The sequence below is a fragment of the Pieris brassicae genome, chromosome 5 (genome assembly GCF_905147105.1).
Source record: "Pieris brassicae chromosome 5, ilPieBrab1.1, whole genome shotgun sequence".
Classification (NCBI taxonomy): Eukaryota; Metazoa; Arthropoda; class Insecta; order Lepidoptera; family Pieridae; genus Pieris; species Pieris brassicae.
The window spans coordinates 19,230,082-19,251,334 of record NC_059669.1 but is presented as its reverse complement, the minus strand read 5'-3'; the positions used below and the strand labels follow the sequence as shown (position 1 = coordinate 19,251,334).

Sequence of the window (21,253 nt, the reverse complement as noted above, 5' to 3'; positions counted from 1 at the left end):
CTATTGATTACGGACTTGATGAAGATTCATTTACAGGATGCTTCGATTTTTTTCATTCTCTTAAATTTACTTAATTGACGCGAAATAGTTAATAGTTATGGAAAAAACTTAAATCCTTTTTTTCGATTTATAGTTAAAAGAAAAGTAATCTTCATTCTCATTTTAATTGAAGTACCATACACCGGTCCGTATTTTTTAATAATAGGAGGTAAACAGGCAGGAGACTCATCTGATGTTAAGTGATGACCATGCTCGCTCACATTACCAGAAGGCTCGCAAGTGTGTTGCCGGTATTTTAAGAATTGGTATGCCTTTTCTTAAAGGACCCTAAGTCGAATGGGTTCGGTAATATATACTTGAAAAATACGTATAACTTATTTTCAATGTCAAATCCATTCACACTAATATAAATGTATTTAATATCTTAAAATACATTTGTAGAAAATTACCACTTTAAAGCAGAATTTGTCAACTAAATAGAATGCTTTTCTAAAGTCTAAACGTATCGAAGCGTGGCTTACAGGGAGCAATTGATTGCGCTGAGTTATCGTGACCGAGGTTAACGTCTCAATGAACCGATCGAAGATTTACCGCTTACAACTATTGGTCACAGGACTTCTAGTAGTTGGAATGCAAATGTTCGGATTAGGAATATTATATTAGCTTTTCATAATTCCATTTTATTATATATATAAAACCTATTAATAAATTTCTTCTATTTGTGCGCGTTGATATATGAAAAAACCTATATTTATTGATGATTTCGGTGCAGTTGGTAATACTGATTTTCTTAATGGAGCAACTGTTTCCCGTTATCTGCAGCTAAGCCCTCGTTTTTACTTTGCTCGGGTAAATTAGCTGGCAAACTTTGATCTTTACTTTAAGCTTGAATATTTAAGGTTTTAAATTTTAAAAACTTTTCCAAGCCTTTATTTTACTGGGTCAGTTCTTTTTTAAAGGAAATAATTTGTTAACATTTTATTTCGCTTTAACAGAAAGCAACTTTACCTGCTGAGCTTTAACAGAAATATTAATATATTTAAAAATGTTTTACAACTAGAGCGGACTTTTCAGTTAGCCGATAGCGTTTAGAGTATTAGGTTTTCCTTTGTAAAAATATCATCAATTTAGTTTATTATGCACACAAAACATTGACACATCTGCTAAAGGACAATTCGTGATATGCCAAAAGGAAATAAAATAAATATATACGCACTTAAGTATGTATTAAATATTTAGTCAAATTTCAAGAATTAGAATCAGTGATCTCGAAATGGAAATGGAAACCAACAGCTGATAGAAACAGCGAAGAGTGGAAGCTGCATAGGACCCCACGAGGGCTAAGACCCGGAAAGAACTTAGGAACATGGCCAGGCCGCCCCCGGTCTTCGGGGGCGGCCAAGCGAAACTGGGAAAAGTTCATCACCAAAGGACTTTGTTACGGCTGTGGTGGTGACTACCAGTTCACAGGGGGATTGAAGGTTCATGTAGATAGTTCGGAGTATACGGGTTATAGCTATTACTACACCAAACCAGGATACAGGCTAAAAGCCAGGTCTTGTGAAGACGCCAGATATATTCACATTAATTTTGTGCTTCTTGCCGAGTTGAGCCATTTTGAGAGGGTAAGTCTTTTTGAATTTTTATGCCATCATCATCTAACTTGAACTGATGTTTTCTCTTTTAATATTTTATATGAAAGTTAAGGTTACTGTTAGGTATATTTTCAATAGCAAAGTGAACGAAAACATAATTTGCGACTCAAACAGAAACATATTTCGTTAACTGAAACCGTTTAATTAACTTCAGTTACTTTGTCAAAGCAGACTCGACCTTAATCGCTTTCGATACTTTATGCTGCATATCGAAATAAAGTTCGACAGCTTTAATGCAGCTTTTTTCATTTTTAACATGGTTTATCGTCACTAATTTAATTGCGTCACTAATTAGATCACACTCATTTTATAAAAAATAAGAAAAGAAGTGAAACTTCTTTATGACCTTATGTTTCGAAAAATGATCTACTATATATGCAACTTTACAGAAAATGGTTAAGTTAAATTAGATAAAGTTTAACAAAAGGCTTTTATTATCATAGACATGAATACAAATAATGCAATTATTTCATTATACCTTATTACTACTAAGATTATTACAGAATTTCATTAATTGTATTAGATCATTGTTATAGTTATTATATATTTCTGTTAATGGTTCGTTAATAATGTTAATGGCTTCGAATCTCTCCGATCTACCGTGGTAGGGACAAGAAAAGGATGGCGCGTAGCGGAAAAATGTGACGCTTAACCGAAACATGTGACGGTTTTTTTACAACGCCAATAAAGAAGTTTCACTTAGTGACTTACTACTAAAACTCTTCTGCCCGGTTTCCAATAGTAATTAAAAAAATAAGTTCCGTTTAGTATTAAGAAGTGGATTCGGCTGCAATAATTTCATTAGTTAGGACGTCGCCAACTCACCCTCTGGAGACCGCATCTAAATTTTGTCTAAAAGTTATTAGTCTTACTCTAACTTATTAAGAAGAAAATAAATGGCAATACTACTAGTGAAAATTGTATTTACTGTTTTGGTAGCGGATGACATTTCTATCTGCATGTGCTGATCGCTGTGTTTACCAACCGTTATCAGTCGGGGTTTACATCAATGCTTAAAACTAAGGCGTTAATAAGAAAACTCAAGGATATTGTAAGGCGAGAGATAATCACCCATCAGTCAAGCTGACCTAACGTAGAACGTCTAGACTTAGATGGATGAGGGAGAACTATCTACTCGAGTGGAAAACGACAAATTCACAAATATCAGCTTTTTATTCGAACAAGTGAAGATTGATATCGTCGGAATTCAAGTGTTATCAGCTACTAGAATTGAAAAATCATTTAGGTATCCACTGTCTGCTATAATTCTAGTCCTAAGTTCTTCTTTTGTTTTTTTAAATACATCCTTCGGTAGAAGGCAGACAACAACTGATAAGCCATAATGAAATTGTTGTCAACTCGTAGCATATAAATAAGGTATTTGTTTCAATGTCTTTACTTAAACGCAAAACGTCTCTTTTATGTTCACAGTCAAATGATATCAATACTCTTTTCTACGTCGATAATACTATCGCCTTGTATTGACCAAAACTTAAGCATAAATTTTGGCCAAGTTACAACTAAGCCAGCTTATCGAAACAAGACGAACACGCTACGGGGCAGGTCGTTATCGCAGGTGGCCGGCCGGTTGTATCCGGTTAAATCCAGTTACAACCGGTAACCAGACTAGGGATTACTGCCCCCTTCCCATACAGTTCTGTTAGATTTATTCGTTTTTTAAGACTTGTTTAGCTTTAATTTGTGGTCATTTTATTGACTACGAATTCACACTTTTTCATACTTCCTTACCCATTTTGCATATGCATATTCGTATACAAATTAACAACTGAGATTATATATCCTAATATCTAAGGAAAATATTATGCTTTACATTTCATGATCAAGTTAAATACACTCGGTGAAATTATGTTAATACGAATCCTATGACGAATTTAAGGAGTTGAAAATTAACCGTGCATTTGTCAAACGTGAAGTGTGCCACGCGGAGGGAATGCCTAATGAACCGGTTCTGAGCGGATTAAACCAGATTCAACTGGATTAGCGTCGGTTTCGACCGGACCGAGCAAGATGGCCGTCGAATTGTCATTTCTTTAATATGGTTGGACGTGAGTCGGATGAAAATGGGAGTCGTAATAATGATTATTTTATCTGCCATATTTAAATTATGCTTTCAGATAATCTGTCTAATTTATGAGGGTGAGATATTTCAAAATATTATTAAATTTATATTTAATTAATGCCTAACCGGGGTTTTCACGTACAGCCGCAACAAAACAAATTACAAAGTGTACAGTGAACCGTTTAAGATTTTACGCAAAGTTTAGAGCCTATGGGATTATTTCTGGAGCGGAGACAAGTTTTTAATTAAATCTTATAAATTGTATACTTTACGCCTATTTTATCCCGGGAGCGAAAATACTGACTAATCAAAGACAAAATTTTTCAAAATTGTAAAACTTTAAAAGTTTAAAAAATATACGAAATTCTTTGTAATATTTACACAATGTTACAGAATATGAAATTTAAAACCTACGTTAAAACTAGCCGCAGTAATCAGCGGCCAAACGGAGCAGCCGAACTGTGATCGCGTACAAATTGTATTTTTAATTAATTTCCATTGTTTTCGTTTTCGCGACCGATTGCGTTGTTGCGCGACCGGCTGATGAATTGTGTTCCAAATGGAATTATTATATTTACGGATGATGATGATCGATTTATGGAATTACTCCTATAAAAATGTTTTTAATTGCGGTTACATTTTGAAATACCGAGACATAGAATTTATAATTTCGCTCTCGTGATTTCGTGTATTTTGGCGACTTCTTTAATCACCTTCCTCAAAGATCACAATACTTTTTCTGAAAAGAAGTTTTGTAAGTTTCACAAGAAACCACATACGGCTTAGCTATAAAGTAAAGGCTAGAAGATATAGGCTTTGATTCCGTTTTGCGATTCTGTTTTGCTGATTGCTATTACAGAAATTAATTTCGATAGATTGAAATTTGATGAAATAAAAATAAAAATTAATTTTTTTCTTGAAATAAAATCACATTGAATAGTACATAGATTTTCGTTACATAATGTTTACATTGATATAAATAAAAAGGCTAGAAGGCAAACTCGTTGTGATTCACTAAAATCGTAAAATTTGCCGTAAGGTCTGTGCTTACCCGTGTTATTAGATTTACAGCTGGATTTAGGAAAACCCCTGAAATACTTAAGAGAGTTTGTTTTCGGTATTATGATAACAAAGTGTTAAGGAAAATTTGGAACAATTCATAAAGTAAACATTGCTTTTCAAATGTTAGTTTAATATTTTTAATTATAAATGAATAGGAAATCAATAAGTCTTACCCTTAGACAGTCTAAACGGTATTGGTTTAGGGGCCCCAGCTTGTGACGCTCCTCTCTGAAGTCGAAGGTTGAAGCCTCCGACTTTTCTTTTTATGGTGCAATTAACACTCGCTCGCACTGTGAAAGAAAACATCGTAAGAAAACCGGCATGCCTTAGACCCAAAAACCGCGACCGTGTGCTCCAATTACAGAAGCCTGCTAGAAGAAAGTTGAAGCGTATTAGAATTTTTATCACGAAACACATACATGTGAGGGTCAGACTCCACTGTTTTCTACCCTTAGATAAAATAATTTACGACGCAGGCACCTAATCTAATATAAACGTACAATGAAAAATCAATAATAATAATGTAATGCCAAAACTCCTAAAAGCGTGAGCACGTAAAGAAAAATACATATTAGTTGACATAATTAAATGAAATAGGGGACAACTGCCGGCATTTAGCTTTCGAGAGATCTCTTCCAGGCAACCAACGTGAGAATAAAATTATTTAAAAAAAATTGATAAGGAAAGCGCAAGAAGTGCAAAAATACATCATATGGACACAAAACGAATGTAACAAAACAAAGCAATTAAAACATGTAAACAGAGGACAGAGCAATATGAAAAAATATAGATATAAATGAACTATAGTTAACGAATTTCTGAAAAGAAAATAAAGGCAACAAGACGGATCGGCGATAATGGCGTGGTTTAATTATGTTATCCCTCATTGTTTTCATAAATCTGTGCGTAAGACAAAGTATAATACAACACAGAACCGACACCCCATTCGTCTCAGTCCGAGGGCTGCCTTACAGAGATTTATGAGCTACCTGTACACTTTTATCCTTTTAATACAAAGACTAAGTTGATACAGATGTGACAATGTGGATTTTTTCTGATATGCTACACTTTGTAAATTGTTTGTACAATTTTGAGTAATCAAATCAAAACTTATAGAGTAAGAAACCACTTTCTTTACACCTAATTAAAATTGATTAAAATAATTATTTAAAAATGTTTTATTGTAATTTAACTGCGCTACTTGGTTTATAATAGATATCACATAATAATTAAAAACATATCAATAATGGCTGGTCTTGAACCTGAATATTTCTATTGTCGATTAACTTTTACTCATACGGACATTCTAAATTCAAATATTCTGTATTCAGTAGTAGCATTAATAAAATTCAGAACTATCTCTAGTTACAGCATACGTAAACAAAATCACAGTAAATAATTCTATACTGCCTATTGTCTAATCTATGTCGGGTCCCAGGTGCGGTGAATCAGGCCGGTATCGTTTACTTAATAACTTGGTACCGCAGCTTACCAACACCGCACTTTACAACCGCTTTAATGGTCTTACTTACTTCGCTCTAACTTAATAATGCATCTGCGATACTCTGCTTTGACGTAGAGTTGCCATCGACAGTCGTATTATTAAGTTCACTCTTCATTCAAATATGCTGAGAGCACTATATTGATTTCCGTTTTTCGCTTAAGAAGCTTTTAAGTAAAAACTATTTATGTAATAATAATAATTTCTTTATTTTCTCCCCTATAACATTTGCAACAAACAATAAGATTACAGTTAATAAGGTGTTGGGAGACTGGTTTCAAAACTAGGTAACAACCTGTGATTTGAATAAATAATTTGAATAAGGCTTCCATTCTCAACAAATTCATACGGAGTGATAACAAAAAGTACATACATATGGGGATAGGCAAACAATTAAAGTTTTAAATAAGGAAATACAAACGAACCAAAACAGTTAACTAGTTATAAGTTTGTAGAAATAAAGTTGTATGGGTGTGTGTATGTGTGTGATAGAGAGAGAGGGTGTGTGTATGTGTATGTATGATATAGAGAGAGGATGTGTGTGTATGATAGACATAGTGTGTGTATGTGTGTGCGATAGAGAGAGTGTGTAGGTGCGTGTGATAGAGAGAAGGGTGTGTGTGTGTAAGTGTTAGGAGGGTGTGTGTCGGTCAGTTGCATAGAACACAAGCACAGAGTGTTCTCCTTAATGGAGACTGTAAATCGTGTATATTCTTTTCAGTAAAAAAGGTTAGTTTTAAATTACTTTTTAGTCTTAAGTTAAACTAGATCGTAATGTTAAATTGTGTCAATGTGCAGAGACAATTAAAAAAAACTTTTGGTAGACATGTAAAAAAGTAAAAATTACTGATACGTGAAACCAGTTTACAACTTTTAGGAACTGAATTCCAATAATAATTGGTCTGAGAAAAGAACTGGCACTCTACGCCACTCTTAACTCATTCATCACCACTTCTCTCTTTACTCATTTCTCTAATATATTATTCAAACTATATATTTCTTGTTACAGGATCTACAATCAGAAATCGAAACTCACCGCGATGTATACGCATCGCTCACCGGAACCGGAAGACGACTCCTGGGATCTTTATCATCCCAGGAGGACGCTGTCATGCTGCAGAGAAGGCTAGATGAGATGAACCAGAGATGGCATCACTTAAAAGCGAAGAGTATGGCTATCAGGTCAGGATGTTTTTTTGAATTAGCTAGCTTATTTACAAATGTATGTATAAGAAAATCTAGACTACGTATAACCTTTTTGACATGCAAAATAATTTGCATTTAATATGAAATTATTGTAATAATAAGAAATATTCTATTGTCTTTTGTTAACATAGCTTTTACACATTTAAAGAAAACACTTTTTCACCGGATTGAAGCTATGTATTATTATAAACTTATAATTATTTTACATAATTTTAGATTCCTCCCGACGTTTCGCGTGCTTTACAGCGTGCGTGGTCACGGTGACCAAAATAATTATAATATCAAATAGCTTCAACCCGGTAAAAAAGTGTTTTCTTTAAACAAATATCTTGCACATACATCATTAGAAACTGATAAAAGTAAGAAGCAAGATGTATCACACCCAATAACATATAGATATTATGAGATTACATTCCTTTTAAGTTTTTGTCGTTTGTTTTTGTTAATACATGTTAAAAAATTATTTTCGTTCACCATAGTTGAGGCATTACTTTGAGAATATTCTCCCCTAAATTCTAAAGCTAAAACCGATACTAGGAATTAAATCACCTGTATAGTCGATAGCGACTGTAATCCCGGCTTCGTCCGCGCAGTAGCTGTCAATTATACCTAACTCGGTTAGTTGTGGAGTACCCTACAGCGCGCTGATTGCATTACAGTCATAACGACGCCATCTTTCTATTAATATTCTAACTAGAAAATGTTTTGTGGCAATAGGTATTACAGTAGATATGTAATTCCCAAGTATTTGTAATTTAAATGTTATTTTTATAATAAGTTTCCATGATTGTATGAGTTTTATCTGGAAAAACTTTATCTCAAAGCCTCGTAGCATTGACATTTGTTTTGCCATCGTATTGCCATTTAGTTAAATGTATTGAATTAAATATTTTTTATAGTTTGTTCCCCTTTGTAAATAGTTGAACATTTTTATAGGTACATATTATGTATTCTATCTCTGACTATATTTTTGCTCTCAGCCCTGAAATCTTACGTTGGAACCCCGGTGTACCAATAAAATATTCCATGTATATAGTCATATGATAACTGGTCAAACACAAGCTCCAATAACAAAATCTCGATGGCGTTTGTCAGGCATAGATATACCTTCCTATAACATCAAGGAAACAGATACACAAATTAAAGACCGAGGGTTGTACTTCTAGTCTTTTACAGGACATACGTAAGTAAATACATATCCAGCAGTAATCGTATTATATAACTTGTCAATGTTCTATGCATTGGTGCATAATATTATGATAAATTTGAACAGTAGTGTTATGCAAATGAAGATTGATTGACGGATCTGTTGCAATTCATTAAGATTAGGCAGTGTACACAGTCGGCAGATAATAGATTCGATTACTGCCTCACCTTGTCTGTGGGGAGATTTTAGGAAAGCTTTCAAGCAATTTAGTACATTTTCTTAAATAGAAATGTAACCTTAACTCAATAGTTTCTTCCGATATTACTTCAATGATGTGAAAAGCTTTCCGTTTATTGTAACATTCAATACAAATATTTTTGAATTGAACTTTTGTAAGTTATTGTAATCTTTAATAAAATAAAGTTAGTCCATTATTGTGAAATGTTACAATTTCAATGTCAGAGGGCTCGTGAGTGCGTTGCCGGCCTTTAAGAAATCTGTACCTACGCTCTTTTCTCGAAGGAACCTGAGTTGAATCAGTTCGGAAATACTTGAGTGGACAGTTGGTTCTACATAGTAGTGATGCGGAAAACTGCGTTAAGAAATGCTCACTTGTGGAACGACGGACGTTGTAGTGATATTTTCGTAATGTATGTAATAATTTAAATGTATGAACTCTCAGCAAGTGTTTGGCACGTACCTCGTAAGCAACTTAAGCTTTGACAGTATTGTTGCCAAGCACTACTGGCGTTTACCAATTCATTTCACCAATAAACATCAATATAACATTTTAATAATGTTTCTGGGAACAAAAAAAAACACGAAAAGCCACGTAACATTGCTTCCGTGAAACTGAAAAGATTACAAAAAATGGGTGACCTAGTTGTAGCAGCTTAAAGGATACCTTTTGTTCCACACTTGGTTTTACAAAGGCGTTATAAATGTTTAGTGTATAGGTTTAATAAGTTTGTCCAATTACAGTCAATCTGTTTGTATCATAGGAATCAAGAGTCGTACTCAATGTAGAAATATTTAATAAATACAAATGTGTGCGTGTACTAGTGTACACACGTAAGAAGTAAACTTATTTGTCACCTTATTTTTCGTAAAATGATCTACTATATGCAACTTTACAGAAAATGGTTAAATAAAGTTAAATAAGATAAAGATTAACAAAATGCTTTCATTATCAAAGATATGAAAAAAAAAACCATAATCACACCCACGTGTTGGTGTAATGAAAAATACAATCAAAAACTGATGTTAACTTTAAACAACTTAGATAAATAAATACAACAACCACACCCAAGTATTAGAAATATCATTATTTACTTTTTTTATGAAATTCACTGGAATTATAATTATAATAAAGCCTTTGATTTTGCTGTTCACTTTAATATAACGTCACTAGTGTTAGAAATAAATAAGGGTGCAATAGAATAGAAGTCAAGTCTAGTGGTGGGAGTAAGTCCGCTTAAACGGCAATCTCTACTCCGCTGGAGAAAGTACTCTTCGAATCAACCGTGGTAGGACCAAGGAAAAGATGACGCGTAACGGAAAAATGTGACTGTTAATTATCTTCCAACGCCGATAAAGAAGTGTCACTTCAAAAATGTCTAGTGAAGCTTATCATTGTGATGATGAAGCAATAACAGAGCGCACCTTCTCCTGGGGACAGCAAAACTAGTGTATATACTTTTGTGTGGGCATACTGTCCCAGTGGTTTAAGTATGTGTTAAATCGTTCTGGAGGCAATCATATACTGTAACTTGGCTGTATATGATAGCCATTATACATCTAAAACGTGCTCCTGCAGACAGGGATACAATTGCTTACAGTTGGATAACAGCAATGGAGTATTGCTTAGATTTTATTTTATTGTTTAATTGTGTGCAAATAGTTTATTAATAACACTATTTGCACACGATTAAATAATACAATAAACATAAAAAAACATGGTGCGGTCTTACCGTTATTAAGCAATCTACTCTAGGCAACCCTAGATAATACGTAATATAATGTGAATTACTCTCCTCTCGTAATATTTAATGTGGAATGTAATTAATCTGTTTCGTGATTCTTATTGGCAATAGCTGATTAGCCTTCAGCTCTTCTCTTTTATGCTGGATTTCTTACGTTGTTTTCCTTCACCGCACCAGCGAATGTTATATGCGCACACACAGAAATACTTCTATGCTATCTTATGGATGATAGTCGCTTTAAAAACATTATACATTCATCAATTATAATCTTTGTATGTTTATGTATAAAATACACATGCAAAAGTACACCTATAGTTACCTAAAAATTACAAATGACGCTAGTCGCTGGGAATAAATCGCCCAATTTGAGTCTTGATTAAAAAACTTAACAAATTGCTCGCCGGACTTTTTCTTTCGTAATATTTATTATCACTATTAATTCATTTATATTAATGTTCCAATAAAGGCAAGTATATCGTTAGAACGACTAGCTTCGGCTAGGAAGAAAACCTTTTTTTGTATAAAATAGTGGGGCAAACGAGCCTACGAGACAGGTTTAAAGCAGAAGGAAAGAATTTTAAGGAAACCGGCTTGCCTTAGGGGAAAACATTTGACGTTTGTCAGATACAGAAGGCACTTACTTCCATAGGGAAGTAAGTAGAAAAAACAAATGACGAAATAGATACAGAAATCTGAGGCCAGGAGTGAGAGTTGTTTGCCGCAATATTTTATTTAAAGTAACAATTATATAAATTGCAACCGCTTGCAACTCTATAAAACGCAAATACGGCCCCACATAGAATACTGTTCTCACCTCTGGGCGGGAGCTGCCCAGTACCAGCTCCTTCCACTTGACCGTATCCAACAAAGAGCGGTTCGAATCGTCGATGACCATTCCCTCTCCGAGCGGCTCGGTCCTTTGGCGTTGCGTAGAGATGTGGGGTCACTCTGCATCTTCTACCCCATTTACCATGGAGAGTGTTCAGAGGAGTTGTTCGGATTAATATCTACAGCTGAGTTTCATCATCGGACGAATACAAAATTCCACCCGTATCACCTCGACGTCCGCCGTTCCACGACGTTCGTCGTTCGTTCGAGCGTTTTTCAAGGCAATTTTTGCCGTATGCCGTGACTGAAGTATTTCCGAACCAATTCTACTTAGGGTCCTTCAAGAAAAGAGCGTACAAATTCTTAAAAGGCCGGCAAAGCACTCGTGAGCCCTCTGGCATTGATAGTGTCCATGGGCGGCGGTATCACTTAACATCAGGTGAGCCTCCTGCCCGTTTGCCCCCTATTTTATAAAAAAAAAAAAATATATATATATATATATATAGCCGTTCCATACACACGTCTTAAATACTAAATAATAAAAAATAAGGTAAACACACACAGAAGATTATTTTTTCATGTAGTTGTATCGATATTGTTTGGTACACTGTTAGGCAATTATTTATACTAACGAAACCGTGATCTAATAAATAGTTTGTATTTCTTTCATTTACAAAAGCTTGCCAAAGCTCGGCACACATTTAAAGAAAGGCAAACATTAAAAAAAATTTTTTTTTAATTCATAGTGTAAGGGAGTGGGAGCATTAACTATAGGAATGCTGGTGGAATGTAGTGACGGGATACCTTGTGTATCAAGAGGGAACACGAAATTTAAATTTAGTTAAGGGAAAATCAGTCTTTCAATTACTCAAGTAATTATTTTAGATTTTACAACCAACAATGCGTCACCATTCCTTCTTAACATCTGCTCTATCATAGTTTTTTACGTTGGCAACTTTTTTTTCTAATTTCCATTGAAAATAGATGCCAGATGAGTTTTTATAATTTAACTTGAAATAGCAACATCATAAACACTTTTACAGGCACTTATCTGTGGCAGACACATTTCGCAGTGATATATGTATCTATTATCGCGCTATTACGTGTTTTATTCGTTTTATATTGCATATAAAATTGTGTTGCGTCCTCCGTTGCTTGGTCCTACTGACAGCGCTTTGCTACGAATCGTTGTGTCAACGACTTGCCGTCAAGAAATTCTTTTTCATCCCCTAAAGCATGTTATCTTACTACCATTAAAATTTTATGGAATCTACCAACAAATTCTAAATTCGGCACTACATTTTTATTTAAATAAAGGTTCCACAAAAATATAAACACACACGAGAAAATGCTGCCTTTTTTTCAGAATCTTGCAGAGTTTGCTTAGGGTTAAAAAAATTAAGTAAACCCTACCCTTCCTAATAGTGTATAAGATCATGGCAGTGCGCCCACCAAGTCGAGCATAAAAGTGGCATGGCCGTCCCATCCTGTTTTCAACACATTGTATAAGGAGAATTTCTGGAGATTCTTGAATCCCCCCCTTATATAAACCAAGTGATTATGTTAATTAAATAAATGTTTGACGTTCTAATCTCAGTTTAGACTCTTTTTGTAATAAATTAATTAACCGACTTATTATATGTATCTCACAACGTCTTACGGCAGAAAACGTTGTGAGACTTGTTTTTTTTACATGTTAGAAGTGACAGGGCAACAAATAATTCGAATTTAAAGTTGCTATCACTGCGACCACACAATATCCGATGTATGCAAACTTCGTCGTAAAATATTTACTGATTTGATAGTGGAATAAAAGTGTCATTATCACTTTATTGTCACTTTTATAGGCGCGAGAACATGTTTATATGGTAGAATATTATTTGAAAATGCTTTTTTCATATCTTTATAATATTTACCCGTTATAGTTATGTTATTATTATTGGTTTATTATTGGTGATAGATAATTTTGATTTAATTTATTAATTATATATGGAATTGATAATATACAATATCTATTTTAAAATCAACCCTGAGTTGCGCTCATATTTGACTAAATAATTGTGTTTTATGTATTGATTGAAATTGTGTTTCGATCAAATAATTTTTTTAACTAAGCCATTAGAATTTTTTTTTTAATTTACTTGTACATAATTCATATAGTTTACAAATATTTATGTGAGATCTTTAAATAATTTATTACATATGAACAGAGATACACTTTTCGCTGACCTCTTGGTCTCTCTTAGTGTCTTGGTGTAAATAATATTAACAATTATAATTAGCAAATATATGTAAATTGAACACGTGTAATGGTTGATAAGCTGGTGTAGCACGAATATTGTCGGCGCGTTTGCTGCGGTCGACTACGGCCTCTTTGCTTCTAGGGTTGTCACTAAGTATCACTCATGCAGGTACAAACAAATTACTACCACTACTCCGCTGGGGCAACGATGCGAAGTGAGCCTTTGATTCCGAAACTACAAAACACCATTGCCAATCACGCGCTCTCAAAATTAAAATTTAACTCTTAAAGTATAAATTAAAATATTTATTAAATGTTAATCGATCCCAGGACTTCATCGCAGTCGTTCATAGTATTAAATACATTATTGAGGTCAGTTGTAAGTTTGAAATTCTAGTAAAATATTCTAGTCTATCGCATTAAAATATGTATTTGTAAGCTTAAATATAACTCTTACATATATTTTATTAAAAATAAATAATAAATGATTTGTGACAACCCTATCGTTACCCCTGTTGACGGTACTCAGCGGTGGACCTTTGATAGATTCCCGTACGCGGAGTGAAATAACTTAAACGGAATTTCCACTTTTAAATTTTTCCTTTGTACCAGCAAAATTTCGCAGCGATACGAACAATAAGGGCTATGAGGTAAATTTGTGGACTGTGGTTCACCTCATACATTGAGTAATACGTGGCAAATTATTATACAATCCGTTTTGAATGTTGACTTCAGCGCTCGTACTCTGTAACTTCCAGTAGCGATTCCAAGAGCGATCCTTTGCGCTATGGATATTAAGAGAACTACGAAGTTTCATAAGAAAACATTTGTATTAGTATCGCTATTAAAAGTTATAGAGCCTTCTGTATTTGACAGTTAGATTCTGCTTGAAACAAGCCGTTATCATTGTGTATTTTGACTAAGCTTTGAAAAAATAACCAAAAGACAATGTCTGAAAAACAATTATTTCTTTTCTAAAACAATCTAAAGCCTCTGTATAACTTCCCATAGCGATACCGAGCGGTGATATATTTATCGTTCATTATATTATATTCTTCATAAATATATATGTAATATAAAAAAAAATATAAATCTTCAGTAAATGTGCTTAAACTTAAACTCCTAAAGGGCTGGACAGATTTTGATGATATTTGTGCAATAATATCAACTAAATTAACCACGCACAATCGAATGGACACTGCACCGTAGACAAATGAGACATTGATTATCAATGGCAGCTTAAAGATAGTTACAATTTAAATAAATTTATTGAAATAAATTATTGTATGGCAAGGATTTTGTTTATTAATTAGGCTGCAGTGCCACATATTTTCCTTGGCCGCTAAGAGCGACGTTGTCATGGACATGGTTTTGTTTGTATTAGTATTGCCAGTAAAATTAACCATTATAAGGTAAATTATTTGAAGACATCAAATGCAGTCATGGAGCCTCCTAAACTTAATAATTTATTGAAATGTCTTAATAAAGTTGTGTATCTAGAAAATACAGTTCTAGGCTTAATTAAATGTGACAAACTAAGGAACAACTGATATGAAACTGTACTAATAATATAATATATTTTATGACACGGTCTAGCATTCCGAATCTTTAATGAAAACTTTGCCAATTAATGATGCAGATTAAATACATTTTAGCTGAATTTTTATTAGATGTTGGTAGATGATAAAATTATTTATTGTACGCACCAAGAAATTACAGATAACTGACAATGTCAGTCTGTCATTTGAACATGGCGACGGTATTACCAATTTCAGTCCAAGAGAAGTATGCGGCACTGTACAATTAATTGAAAACAAAAGCAAAAGGTCATAACTCTCCAATAACGTTTTATTTCAATCCTTTCCTAGGTTTTCCCGGCTGGCTCTTAATTTCCCTAATTTTCTCGTCGCGAGTTGCACTTAATCCCATAATTAAGAGGAGAAATCCATTGTAATAAGATACATTCCACTTTACGTCTTCAAAGTTTAAAGTGTAAGAATAAAATTCTTAGCAAATGTTGAGATTAATTGTCCAGTGTGGTGCTGTGTTGTCGATGTTTTTGTCGTATAAATATTTAAAAAAATGTAGTTATATAACTTTTCATTTAATAATAATTGATACCAGATCAATGATCAAATACTGTCACTTATTCAGGTGTTAGAGCGTCAATCACTCCTGACTTTAGTTTTCAGAGTTATCAAACCGATTTTCATTTCACACACAGAACATTCTTACTTAAAGTGTAAATGCATTGTTAATAGCTCTTTATGTAATAATTATTGATAATATATCAATTAGTATTACGTTCAGTCATATATTGAGGCGTTCGAACGACATGACATTAGTTTTAAAAGCTGTCAAATTATTTATCTTATGTGAAGTTTGACATATTGTCAGTTCACAAGATGAGATTGTGAATTATAATTAGAAAATAATGTCTGTATCATTTTTTAGACAATAATCAAATAAATTTACTAAATCGCAAATCAAACTTCCCGTTAAATACGACTATGACAATCGGTATAGTACAGTAAAAATAATATGAGTATGGAAACGTCTGATATAATATCGATAAATGACCAACACTAACTTTATCTTAAGTCTCAGGCTTACCATACAAAGTAGGCGAACGTTGGCCAAATTTCCACAATTGCAGTCATCTTGGCTTTATATTGTAGCCAACTTTCTGAATTATAGTTGTTCGGGGTGCCGCGTCGTAGTAATGGAATGTATCTTTGAGATTTAACATGCAAGTTACGTGTAAAAAAAATTATTGAAAATAATTACGATATTTCTTTTAAAAAAGTATTTACCAGTTATAAACGCGTGCTTCGATGATTTGTAAAGTGAAGTAGCGTAATAATGAACCAAAAAATTAAATCTTATAAAAGGCGATAAACGCCTGACTACCCGCCTTACTCCTTGATTTTGGAACTGGCATAAAATGTAAAATCAGATCATTGTTTAAATATTATTCATACTAACACACCTACGTATACTTTTTTCTTACCAATTCATAAGATCCTCTTTTACTCTTTATAACAGCTAGACCAATATTGAAATCACCGTATTACAGATGTTTGTTAAGCTTTTATGATAACAAACGTTCAATTATCTCCAGAAACCGCCTTGAGAGCAATGCAGAACACTGGTCAGCACTTCTGTTATCGCTGCGGGAGCTGACAGAATGGGTGATAAGGAAGGAAACGGAACTTAACGCTCTGGCTCCACCGAGGGGTGATCTTACAGCACTTATAAAACAACAAGTGAGTTTTCTGTAATAATATAAAACAAATCTACATTAAATAAATTTAAAATTGTGATTTGATACGGCTTTTGCTTTCCTAAGTACTGTATATCATATATGAGTTAAAATATGTTGAAATTTATTTATTTTTAATAAATATAATGTATTATTTTAATGCAAAAGCGAAACACCAAATATCGTCAACTTAAAATTTTAAAAAAATGTTGCCTCATTAATGATTAATTACTGCAATGACTATTATCTTTATATTACTTTCCTATTATGTCGCCCGTTTGTATATAATTTATGAAAAATAATTACAATAGTGAAAAGTGTAATAGAAAATGAATGAGTGAGACGATATTGCGTATAATCGCGTTAAATCAGCTGACCAAATAGCCACCATTTTGGTCAAGAGTTCACCACAAAATGGCCGTGTTAGCTTAATTGTCCCACTGAAATGTGCATTTAGATTTATTGTAATTATTCATACATTCACGAAATTCTATTCGTATTTTAAAGTTATGAAAATGTGTGAATTGATCTCATTAAAAAGTCGATTGGATTTAATAGCCTAAAATCTTGTATTTTTTCTGAATTATCACGTTTTTTAAAGTTACAGTTAAAGTTACTACATTATTTCTCGCAATTAATAAACTAAAATATCACATACTAAGCAGTTAGTGTCCATATATATCATAATTTATCATCATTGCCACAATTTATAGCGCTCGCGCCATTCAGCCAACTAATAACGCGTTCTTTATCGACATTTTTGAGATAGTTGCATCACTATTTGCTGCCAACTATGAGGAAATTATCGAGTAATTATTAATATTTGACTTGCTGTTAGCAATTAATTTGCATATCTCAGTTATATCATGCTAAAGCGAAGCTAGCCCATAATTGAAAACTTTGGGCAATCAAGACACTTATGTCCATTGTGTTAAAGGCATCCGGTACTATCAACCAGGCCTCATTGTTATAATTAAATCATATTACAGGACGACCACCGTGCATTCAGGCGACAGTTAGAAGACAAACGACCTGTGGTGGAGAGTAACCTCCTCAGCGGAAGGCAGTATGTGGCTAACGAACCACCATTGTCAGACACAAGTGATACGGAAGGTGAGCCTTTGAGAATGCTTTCCACATGCAGAACCTTTTTTCATTTGTTTATTTAAGCGAATATTAAAACAAATGCACTTTAAAAACGTGGCAATTCTTTAAATTCAGGCAACGTATTTGTAAACCCTTTTTGTCACTGAGAGTGTTCATGGGGGACACGTCACTCCAGCTCGTTTGGCCCCTGTTCAATTCCTGAAGAAAGAATCAAATGAAACGCCATAATATCGTCTTTTGTTTTACCTACTTTTGTGGCAAAAAAATAATCTACTAGGCCAGGTCGTTTTACCAATATGCGTGGACCCGTAAGCTTGTAGCTACGATTCAATTAGGGCCCGTGATTGATTCTCCGTCACACGGAATTCACAATCACCGCTCACCTACTTGTTAATGGCTGTATTTTGTTCAAATTTGTTTTACGATTTACATACTATCTGTTTGGTTGGTCTATTTTTTTTAAATAATTACCTCGCAATATGTACATGTATATATATATATATATACATTCTGATATATTGCCATATTTAATTTGGGTATTTCTCTGTTATTTATTCCTATTTTTTTATTTACTAGATATATATTTATACAAACAAATCTTACTAGACTTTTTTACTTACATTAACAAATTTTTACCATTATTATTATTATGTTCTTTTTCTTTCTTTTCGTCTGTGGCGCAAACTAACTGTTGTGATCTCTGGCGGAATGACTATTGCTATGGAACACGTCTGCTCCACAGCATGCATGCTGAGTCAGGGCCAGTTACAACCACAACAAACACACATTACACACGATGTACCTTATTCCTTTTTTATTTCCATATTTTTTTATTATCTTTCCTTTTTTCATTACTATTATTATTATTTTGTGTGTTTCTGTGTGTGTGTTAAGTTAGTAATAAATGTTATGTCTGTATGTCTCTTGCATCAGAAAAATGTTCGCCTATAGGTACTGAACAGCTTACAAATTCGGTATATGTAATGATGGTAAAAATTCCATATAAAATAACTCGTAATGAATTTTACCTCAACCTACATTTAAGGGTTCATCTGTTTAATGAAGGAGGCCTTTTCAGCGGGATTTCAAAATTCTTCAGAAACACGTTGAATGAAATCCTTGTATGCGGTGGTCATTTGAAAAGCAAAGATACTATAGGTTAATGAACTTTGGTTATATATAGAATTTTTAAATTTCGAATATAACCGTTCGAAAGGTCAATTACCAAATGAAATAATTATAAATTTGTACAGCGACGACAATTGTAAAAAATTATTTAACATAATATAATAAAAGTATACGAATATACAACTTGTTAGTATAATAATATTTTGTTTATATATGATTAAACCCCCTTTCGAGATGAAGGCCTCCTCCAATAAGGACCAGAAAGGGTTTTGACATTACAAGTAATTATATAGAACATCTTTCGTAAGAGAGCACGCTTTTAAAATTATTTAAACGGACTAATTTATATTTTGTAACTGTTTTAAATTAAAAATGAGTTATATTTATTTTCCTCTTCACAGCGAGCCGTGAGAGTGAAGGTGACTCGCGCGGATACCGATCTGCAGAAGAACAGGCTCGGGAGCTGGCCAGGTCCATTCGGCGTGAGGTCGCCAAGTTAGCTGACAAGTGGAACTCGCTTGTTGATCGAAGTGACGCCTGGGGCCATCGCCTTGATGATGCTGTACAGGTAATGTGAAGATTTTCTGTATAAAGTAACGATCCGACTTTTTATTAAAATGTAGTTGTATCTGTGTCTTATGCTATGTGTGTCGTAGAGAGAAAGACATGAGGTAGATGTTCGCATTTCAGATCAAGGATTTGTTTAGAACTGAATTTAATTGTTTTATAAAATTATTTCAGCGCCATCTACCGGTGTTGTTTGTAATCAGCGAAAAACGTCGATAATATCGATACTTTAGACTTGAGCAGAGTATCATAGATGTCAGTCCACTAGTATTGAATTCTTGTAAATTGGTACTAAAATATAATTTTGTTGAAAAATCTGTCATTTGGTGGTCGCTTTAAAAACAACTAAGGCCTCATTTATCGGTAAATTAAAAAAAAACTCTTTTGTAATACTTATTTAGATATTAGGACCGGATATCCTCTATTGATTGAAATTATTCATCTTAAATCTTCGTGGATATGCATGGCCATGCACAAAGATTGAGCTTCAAAGATTAAGTACACAGATGATAATACTATTTGTCTGTCTCTAATCACCGTTAAAAATATTAACGTTAACTATATAAATTTACTAAATGTTAGGTAATAATATTTTTTTGTGAGCATGAAACATGATTTCATACAAATTAATTTGTTATAAAAAAATTACTACAATTAATATAGTAATTTCGAATCAATTTGACTTAGGGTCCTTTAGCGTATCAATTCTTAAAAGGCCGGCATCGCACTTACGAGCCTTCTGACAGTGTGAATGTCCATGGGCGGCGGTATCACTTTACACCAATGAGCTTCCTGCCCGTTTGCCCCCTTTTATATAAAAAAATATTATAACTTATTCCATTTTTTTAGTATCATTTCCGTATAATTATCACTCACGTTATAATTGTCTAAAATTGTATTGTTATTTTTGGCCGTATTTATCTCAATTTTGAAATTCACAAACAGATACGCATTCTACTCGATTTATAACTTTTCTTTACCAGCCTTCGTCGTCTTACCTAAAACTATCAGCCCCAAAAGTCAGTCTCAGTCTCAAACTCAGTCATATTAGAAATGTGAGCTACCGATAGCATGGAGGCGGGGCCTCCATGAGGCACAAGGCATAAACTAATTTCCCAAAGGTGACTTATTCTATGACATGAAGTATGGACGATTAATATCTATAGCCGAGATGTGATCACGCCCGACCCGACCTGAATATCTCTTGCTCAATAAGCCTGATCTATCCTTTATACTAACTGGAAGTGCTTAATTAATCATTATTTTAGTAATCATTTGTTAAAAGATATTAAATTTACTTGCCTATTAGAAAATACAAATGATTACAATACTAATACCGAAATCTGAAATCCAGACTTTTGGTGTTACTCGAGTTTTGTGTGCTCATGTTAAAACTCAGAAACAAAACTAAGCACGAACTGTACTGCCGTAAGTCAAAATAAATATTTGACATATTAGTCAAACTTTGCGCTGTCTCGTTACTGAA

The 21,253-nt window shown here is 33.6% G+C and overlaps 1 protein-coding gene across 2 annotated transcripts in view; it reads left to right on the top strand.

Annotated features, from left to right (window-relative positions):
* The window catches only part of LOC123709958 (dystrophin, isoforms A/C/F/G/H), a 331,052-nt gene that overhangs the window by 259,906 nt on the left and 49,893 nt on the right, over window positions 1–21,253 (top strand). For both annotated transcript variants that reach the window (XM_045661594.1, XM_045661595.1), the window contains 4 exons: window positions 7,308–7,480; window positions 16,825–16,969; window positions 17,955–18,078; window positions 19,602–19,768. In XM_045661594.1, the coding sequence (XP_045517550.1) occupies window positions 7,308–7,480; window positions 16,825–16,969; window positions 17,955–18,078; window positions 19,602–19,768 (609 nt within the window). The remainder of the gene's footprint in view (window positions 1–7,307; window positions 7,481–16,824; window positions 16,970–17,954; window positions 18,079–19,601; window positions 19,769–21,253) is intronic.